At 34.7% G+C, this 9,316-nt stretch overlaps 1 protein-coding gene across 1 annotated transcript; it reads right to left on the minus strand.

Moving 5' to 3' along the window:
- Positions 1-1,104: 1,104 nt before the first annotated feature.
- On the minus strand, positions 1,105-1,510 carry LOC143628738 (uncharacterized). Its single transcript, XM_077098239.1, has one exon. It carries the CDS (start codon positions 1,313-1,315, stop codon positions 1,106-1,108), a length of 210 nt encoding a protein of 69 aa, XP_076954354.1. The 5' UTR covers positions 1,316-1,510; the 3' UTR covers position 1,105.
- Positions 1,511-9,316: the final 7,806 nt, after the last annotated feature.

Consider the following 9,316-nt stretch of genomic DNA (forward strand, 5'->3'; position numbering starts at 1 on the left):
ATATCAGTATTTGATATAACTACTATAAAAAAAGATTATAAAAATCATTTTAAAATCTTTTTATTGTAGTACTGATTTTACAGGGGAGTTTGCGGACATTTATATTTTCTTCCATTAAATGAAACTCGAGAACATAACGTTTTTATATTTCCTTCCAAGAAAACTCAGGAACACTAACGCTTTCTTTTTTGCCTTCTGTTTCCTTTTCTTAACTGAAACCCGAGAACACAACATTAGGATTTCGGTGTTTGTCTTCTGAGGCTTTCAAGTTTCAATTTCATTAAAAGAATAGTGAATTTGGTACGATTCAAATAGTCAAAAGTAAAGTGACGACCCCTTTTATTTTTTTAGCTTAATTTTCTTTCTGTAGTGTTGGCCCCTAGTTCAAAGGGACATTGCCCCAAATTTAGCTAAAATGGACAACACTTAGTAATTTTTTTTCAAATCTTGGACCCTCACATCTCTAATCTTGATATCAGATTTCCGGCAAAATTAAAAAATATATGAACAGAAAAAAAAAACAATATTCACACGACTGACAACCGGGTTGGTTTGGGCCACGGGTCAAAAAGGGTTAGTATCGAAATAGTCAATTAAAAAGGGGTTGTTTTGGTTCGGGTCATTACGGACTAGTTTAAAATAATCGCACAAAAATCACAAAAAGAGATTATTAATAAAAATTTACACATTGGACTTGGTTACGCATGTACCGACACCGGTTACACGTCTGATGTTATGTTGTGTGTCGCCTTTACCGGCACTCATTATGTGTCTAATGCCATGTCACGCGCGTACCGACAACATATACCCGTCCGATGTCTTGTCACGTGCGTAGCTACAAGGGTTATGCGTTTGATGTCGCGTTTTGCGAGTACCAACACTTAGTTGGGTTACAAGCATTTCACACCAAAAATGTATAATCACAAGGGCTTGTTAAAACCAATATAAAAAAATAATAAAACAAAATCAGTTCACAGAACTTGTAAGTTGTAACTTGTAACCAATCATAATATTATCAAATCCAAACCAATCCAATTCAAATAAATCCATAAAATATAAATCACTAACAAATGATGAAAATTTAAACCATAATATGATTAATATCTTAACCAAGGTACATATGGATTCCAATGGCTAACAAGAAGATACAAATAAGCGCGAAATAAATAACCGAATGAACCAAGATCGAAACACCACTCGTCTGAAAGTTACCAAACTCCACCACCTTGTGGCGACCTGGAATCTGAATCAGTAACCCTGGTGTTAGCAGTATGAACAACACCACCGCCACGAAAACCGGGCCCCAGTCCGACATGTTTGCTAGTTGTGAGTGTGTGGGATTGATGAATGAAGAGACATGCAAGACAGTTGGATTTAAGGTTTAGTGGTGGAGGAAGAGACAAGATAGGTATGACTGTGAAAGAGGAAAAGTGAATGAAGAAGCTTGATTGCTTAATCAGGTTATCTAGATTCAATTAAGTGTGATGCCCACTTGTGATGAAAAACATGCGTTTTGAAAGAGTTGTTGCATTCTCATCCTTTGACTTTACAAGTCATGTTTTGTTTGTTATATTTTTAAAAATAATTTTAACGCAACTAGTTGCTTTAAATCTGTGCGTTATAACGGGATAAATTTACATTACTTTAACCAAAAACAAAGTTGAAGTTAAAAAAAAAAAGTAAACCGTGGTTTTTATTCATGTGGTTTGTCCAAATATGCAGTTTTAGTTCAATAGTTTCAAATTTGCGATTTTCGTTCATGTGGTTTCATTTTACTTGTAATTAAATCTGATCCCACTAACCCCATTAAGTTTGTTCGTCCGCTAGGTTTACTTGGGGAGAAAGAAGAAAAACTGCCCCTCATGTGAGGTGTACGCTGATGGGTTTAACGAACAGACTTAACGGGGTTAGTGGGGTCGTGTTTAATTGCAAGTAAAATGAAACTATAGGGATGAAAATCACAAATTTGAAACTATTTAGCTAAAATCACAAATTTAGACAAACTACAGATGAAAACCATATTTTACTTAAAAAAAAGAGTTAAAAACGTAAATCAATGGTTGTGACTTATGGGGGTGTAAATGTGTAACTACTAACTAGTAGCAAGACCTATAATTAAATTGTGATATGCTCTAGATTTTTCTTAAAATTCTAGGTTTGGAATTTGGTAATGTTAGGTTATCTATTATGGTTGGGTTGAAAGGTTAAAAAAAGTGATGGCAACGTGTGAAGTGATGGTTTCATCTTTTATCTAGATGTGTTTTGGTAATGTGAAATGTGATGAGATGGGTAATTTGGGTTCACATTTGGCCTCTTAGCGCCTTTTTGAGCTCTTTCTGTGGTGGTGTTTTGCGCTCTTCTTGTCTACGTGGCGGGGTTTAGTGCTCCTTGATTGCGGTTCAATCAAGGTTAATTTCGGTTAATTAACCAAATGAAGTTTGATGCACAACTAAATAACCCTAAATCGAAACCTAAAATCTTGTTTTTAGTTTTATCAATAAAGAGAAACTAAAGAAAAGTGGATGAAAATGTAAACAAAATCCTACCGGGCAATATTCTGCTGACCTGATACCAAACTTTCAATAATCAGTTAATACAAACTTTGTCAATAATAAGTGTATTTTTCTCGTTAAAAAAATTAATGAAAGTTTACTGTAGACCAAGAACAAACAAACAAATAGGGTTATGGGAGACATACCCTATCCATGTAAAGTCTGCCATATATACATATATTTAACTTGACGTAAGCATGCTTTAATTCTTTTCTCGGTTCGGTTCAATTAACGTGCAATTATGAGGCACCCTTAACCATAGTCTTATATGATTTCATATTAACAAGTGAATGGAACTCAAAATTCAATTAACGATGGCCAACTCATATTAACTATTTAGAGAATTAAGAAGAAGAATAGATTCCCGAGATGTAATTAGGGTTAGAATTGAGAGAGTGAACAAGAGGGAAATTATTATTTCTACATTATTACAATTGATTAGCTATTGTTTTTATACACAATTAACAACTCTCAACAAATATTATGTTACTTCTAACGTGCTGCTAACTATTTGATTGACTTCTGCTATCTTTGACTTTGACCTGCTTATTAGTACATATCATAAGTTCATAACCATAGGCGATTAATTGATTAATCAAATAACCTTAACTATAACTGTTGGTTAATCCTGGTTATCAGTTAATTCAGTTCTTCGGTTAATTCGGTTCTTCGATTAATCAAACACTTGAAACAAACCGAATTGTCTAAACTGAAACTGTTAACAATTTGATCCTGTTTGAGACTTGGAACTAACTGCTGCATGCCACCCGCGGAACCGGAGGGCCGCAATTTTAAAATAACACCGCTTTTTTAACCCATCTTTTTGTGACACCATTACACACCCGATAAATTCATATGTCAATAAAATTTTGTTCTATCAATTTATTTACCAAAAAAAATAATAATAAACATCTGCGGATCATATATACACAAATTAAAATATTAAGGCACGGTTTTATAATCTACTAAGCAATACTAATAATAATAATAACAATAACAAGGGTCAAGTTATTTTACAAAATGAGACAAAAATAAGAAGAATGAGAAGGAGTTATACCACACAGAAAAACCCTTCAATATTTTTTTTTAAAATTAATTAAAAAATCATAACTTAAAATTTAATAAAACAACAAAAATGTTTCCATCGTTTTTCTCGTTCCTTAAAAAAACACAATATTAAAGGAAAAAGATGATTGTGTCTTTTTTGTTTATCATTGTGTTTTGTGTTTATTTTGGTCATCGATTGTGTCTTTTTTTTCTTAACATTGTGTCATTTTTTTCTTGATGTTATGTTATATTACTCAACATTGTGTTATATTTTGTTCGGCATTGTATTATATTTTGTGACTAGTTTGAGATCCGTGTATTACACGGGGAATTAATAAAAATTATAATATTTAAACATTAAGCAAAATACAATCAATAACACATAACACAATTATCATATATTATTAACACAATTACAAATTACATTAAAATTACAGGAATTACAAAACAAACATTACGCAACTACTTTACAAATAAGAAAAAATTTCCTTGTACACTACATTTGTGGTTGTATTGGTTAGATTACCTTGTTTATCAAGAATCATAATCTTTAGCCCGCACATGCTTGTAACTCTTAACAAGGAAACATATAGCTGTCCATGTGAGAACACGGGTTCTTTCAAGTACAAACCAACCCTAGATAATGATTGACCTTGGCTTTTGTTTATGGTTATCGTAAAACATACTGCAAGGGGAAACTGTCATCTTTGAAACTTATATGCTATTTTGTTGTCTGTTGGAGTCAGTGGTGATCTGTGGATCAAAACTGTCACACCCCGACCATTACGGAAACGTCGGGGCGCAACCGATTGTTCATCACACACGACACTATTAAGTGACAATATTTAATCAACTCATTTAAATTCATAAAAACACAAAGAGTCACATAACTTGTTCATACAATAACCGAATTCAAATCATAGTAAATAATATAATGTTCGTTTTGCTAATATCCTAATAGCCTCGATAACGTTTTTCTTCAAGTCCTCGAGTCAACCTAAAGTCAAACCTATAACATTGCATAAATAGATTTTGTCAACACAAAGGTTGGTGAGCCATTTCATAATTTTTGAACAATAGATATATAATATGAAATTCCACAACTTGTATACAAAACAATAAATAATAACAACAATTTAGATAAATGAAATCGTTAATAAGAATACATTAACGACACCTTTCTATAAGGGGATGCCATATATACTCAGATTTTGTAAGAAATCATCAATAAGAATACATTAACGACACCTTTCTATAAGGGGATGCCAGATATACTTGAATTTATGAATCAACCATCCAAAAGCGGTAAACACATTAGCACTCAAGCATATAAGCATATAATCACCAAATCGAGCATTTATTTAAGTAAAGTATACAATAAAGTTTGTGGTTTAAGACTCAAGTATAAATCATTTGGATTTGAATAAGTTTGCAATGTCACCCCCAAAATATAAAAGAGTGAAAACGGGGGATGAAAGTACTCAAATTCAAGTAATAAACTTGAAAGATTTGATGATTTGGAGATTAACCGGAACGATGAGTTTAACAAACGAAGCCAAAAGGAGAAGAAGTCTTGTATTAGAAAAGTTGTCTTGAAAGTCTTTTAAACGAAAATAAATGATAAGAAATGTAAACAATTTAAAGTTTAAGGTTTAAAATGTAAATATTTAAGAAATTATAATAATAGTCCTTTAAAAATGTAAGTTTGCTCGAAACCGGGTTAAAGTATCTAGCCCTTAATTTTACTCAACCTATGTTAAGTAATAAGGTGGGTAAAAATGCAAGAAAGCAAGTCCCTTTATAATATAGATACTAAAACGGGTTTTAACGAGTGTTCGGGTGGTCGGTTCGGGTCTTGGTGACTTGACCAAACTCAAAGTCAACTTTCCCAAAATAATAAATGTACGAGATAACTCAATAAATCTTAAAGAGACTTAACCAAGTATGTAGTTCTATTGTTTTAGAACTAACAACGTCCGTTAAGCGAGTGTTTGGTTTAATCGGTCCAAACTTTGTTATAGGATCAAGTTGGATTCAACATTCCTAGTACTTTGTGAAAATAATTAAAATCAGTTTATAAAGTATTTTAAAGAAATATATAAGCTTTAATGGTTAAAAACACACTTGTGTGTCTTAAGCGAGTAAACTTGGTTTAGTTCGGTTTGGTTCGGTTTTTATCTTGGAATAAGGCCAAGAATGGTTACCACATGTCCAAACATCATAGAACTTGTAACATAATTTATAAATAATAATACCAAAGTTTTACATATAAAAAGTCAACAACAAAGTCTTTAAACGAAAGTTCGGTTTCTGGTTCGGATCTTGTTTCGGGATAAGAACGAAGTTAGATTCTACAAACCCATAACCATGGAACTAATTAAAATGATTTTAGAAACTCAAATCTTACATAAAACATGTTTATACAACTATTTAAACAAACTAGTAAACAAGAGTTCGGCTTCCGGTTTGGAGCTATTTACGGAATAACCGAGGCTAGTCTCTATAAACCCATAACCATGGAACTCAAAATGTAAAATTGAACTAAGATGAGCAGAAGTTAAACAAGTATAACAAGTTTGATAGTTAGATGCGGAAAATATATATAATCAAGGACTACTACGAGTCCTCCATGTAGATTTGTCTTATGGGCCGGATGTCACACCCCGGTCGTAATGGCGGAAAACCGAGGCGTGGCGACTAGGTCGTGATTGATTGAGCACAATAGTATAAAAGTCTAAATGCATAAACATAACCAAACTGTCAAATATTACATCATCCAGGTAACATGAAACAAATTGTTTTAATACAAAATATCAAGTTTCCAAACAACTCCTAGCCTAGCCTTCATCTCTCTAAGGCCTCTATCAGCTATTAGCTACTTCCTGCTTCATTTCCTGAAAACATGTAATAAAACGTCAACTACAAAAAGTAGATGAGTGAATTCATAGGTTAACTAATACTGTAGTGATAAGCCCTACACAAGCATACTAGGCTAAGTTGTAGGGGTTTATATATAGGGTGTACCATCGGCTAACCCACCACTCCTACAACTTATCCTACTATGCTTGGTATGCTTATCATCTCAACTGAATCTGCAAGAGTTTCGTATAAAGATTCCAATTATTGTTTCCATGCATGCAGGAGGAACGGTATCAAGGATATATGTATAAGATACCCAAGAATCATATGTAACCATGCCATGATGAAAAATGATAATGATGCATAATGATCACGCAAGACCTGACATCGACCCCACACAAGACCACACTATGTTACTTGATTTCCTTGATGGTAACCCAAATCGATCACTTTGGGTACCATGAGAGAATTCTAAAGCGTACTTTAGTATCTCTTGGATTCCTAATCGATCACTTAGGAGATCCTTCGGATCCTTAATCGAACACTTAAGAGATCCTTCGGATTCTTAATCGAACACTTAAGAACCCCATAGGTCACGTGTATTCTAAATCGATCACTTTAGAATCCCACATCTAGTGACGGCCTGTCTACCAATCGTCCACTTGGAGATCAAACCTATGCACTATTGTGACCTATATTGCCACTGTTCACACGATCACAAGACTGACCAATGAATAATGTGTTTTCATGATAAAGTATAACGGGTACATGACTTTGATTTCCAAACGTCCAATGTTCCCTAAACGCTGAGTGATTCCCATATTTACTCCTGAATATTTGATTATGCATACACAACTTCCGAGAAAGTTAAGGTACGCGTAACCTGCCATGATTACTTGTTTTCCCAATGTTCATTGTTTGCAAAAGATTTGTCAAGTGTTTATGATAAGTAATGTTTGAATAAATGTGTTTTGTCAAAACGTGTACATTTACCATGTTTTCACCCCAATGATTTGAAAGGCTTTAAAAGAAAAATGGGGGCTATGAACTCACCTTGTTGACTAGGTGTGGTTGCTAGGGCGGTCGGGTGCTGTCAAACGTCGATCCTCTAAGTCTAGACAAGGACATAATAAGTTAACAACGCAGTTTAAGTCTAAGAGTGTAAGCCTTACACGATCTCGAGCAAAAACTAGGTTTTAAAGACGAAACAGCTTGGTTCTGACCTGATTCGATCGAATAGGAACACATTCGATCGAATCGAAACACATTCGATCGAATAGACACACATTCGATCGAATAGAAACACATTCGATCGAATAGACACACATTCGATCGAATAGAAACACATTCGATCGAATAGACACTCATTCGATCGAATAGACAGACGTTCGATCGAATACGAAGCTCATTCGGTCGAATGAGTTGGAGACCATTCGGTTGCTTTCCTATTCGGTCGACTGGACTGGTTCGATCGACACATTCGATCGAATGAACTGATTCGATCGACTGGTTCGATCGACTGGACTGATTCGATCGACTGGTTCGATCGAATGAGTCTGATTCGACTCCTTCAAGCTGGGCGACGGAGATACCCACGGGTTTTCCAGATTTTCCAGATTTTTGACCCAAAATCGAAGTTTTTGACATGGAAATGCTCGGGATTGAAAGGGGTATCGATTCCTAGTACTTTTAAACACAAAAGCTTGCATTTTGACACCAAAAATGACGGTTTTTGACCAAGAACACACTTGACACAAAAGTCGGAGTTTTTGCTCGATTCGGGGCGGGTTTTGGTTGTAAAAACGTATGATTTTCAAGAAGATCTTACCGACAACAACGATAAACAGATTGGTGGACTCGAATCTTAGATTGGATGACTTTCTCTCACTACTCTCTCTCTAGAAGTGGGAGTGTTTGGGTGGGAAGTGTTGGTGGAAATGAAAGAGATGGTGTAAGAATACTTGATTTTCCGCTTAAATACTCGGGTGACTCGGGTTCGGGTTTAGACTACCGACGGGTCAAGACTAGTCGAGTTCATAAGTTTTTAAACAAACTAAAACTTTTTCAGCAAAACTTTTATAAACCATTTTCCGAATAATTATTTAAAATCTTTTTTTTTTTTTTTTTTTTTTTTTTAAATAAGAACATTTTATTTTTCAAAAGCATAAAAATTAATATTTTCCAGACGTAAATGTCGTTTTATAAAATAAACATTTCAAATGATAAAAACAGATTTCTCCAATGATATGGGTTCCGAACTTATCGTCCAGAACCCCAAAGTGTATAGTTTCCGATGATTCCTTGATTTTTGTCTACCAGTCAAATTCCAGGGCGTTACATCCTCCCCAACTTAGGGGAATTTCGTCCCGAAATTTAGCTTTTTAGTATACTTGATGCATCGATGATTAAGATTACATGATCCCATGATGACCACTATGCGCCACCACTTCTAATATTCGTCTCAGGCACCACCCAAATCAAGCCGAAGGGGCTTATATATAGGGTGTACCAGCGGCTAACCCACCACTCCTTCAACCTTACTTGGGTGTTTCCTTCGACTCCTATTAGATCAATGACACACAGGACGACACACTATTTTCCACTACAAGGCATCATCCTCAAGCTTTACATCAGACATATTCATTTCGGATTGAAGGGGTTTATATATAGGGTGTACCAGCGGCTAACCCACCACTCCTTCAATCTTCCGCGAATATTACCCTCGGTAATTCTTGAATTCAATGTCTCACAGCTGCCACGCTAACTATAAGTCCCTAATTCCAGGTTTCGCTTCAGACATATTCAACTCGTGCCGAAGAGGTTTATATATAGGGTGTACCAGCGGCTAACCCACCACT

This window comes from Bidens hawaiensis, unplaced genomic scaffold (assembly GCF_021521415.1).
Source record: "Bidens hawaiensis isolate Kalapana, Puna unplaced genomic scaffold, B.hawaiensis_p1.1 tig00005061_1, whole genome shotgun sequence".
Taxonomy (NCBI): Eukaryota; Viridiplantae; Streptophyta; class Magnoliopsida; order Asterales; family Asteraceae; genus Bidens; species Bidens hawaiensis.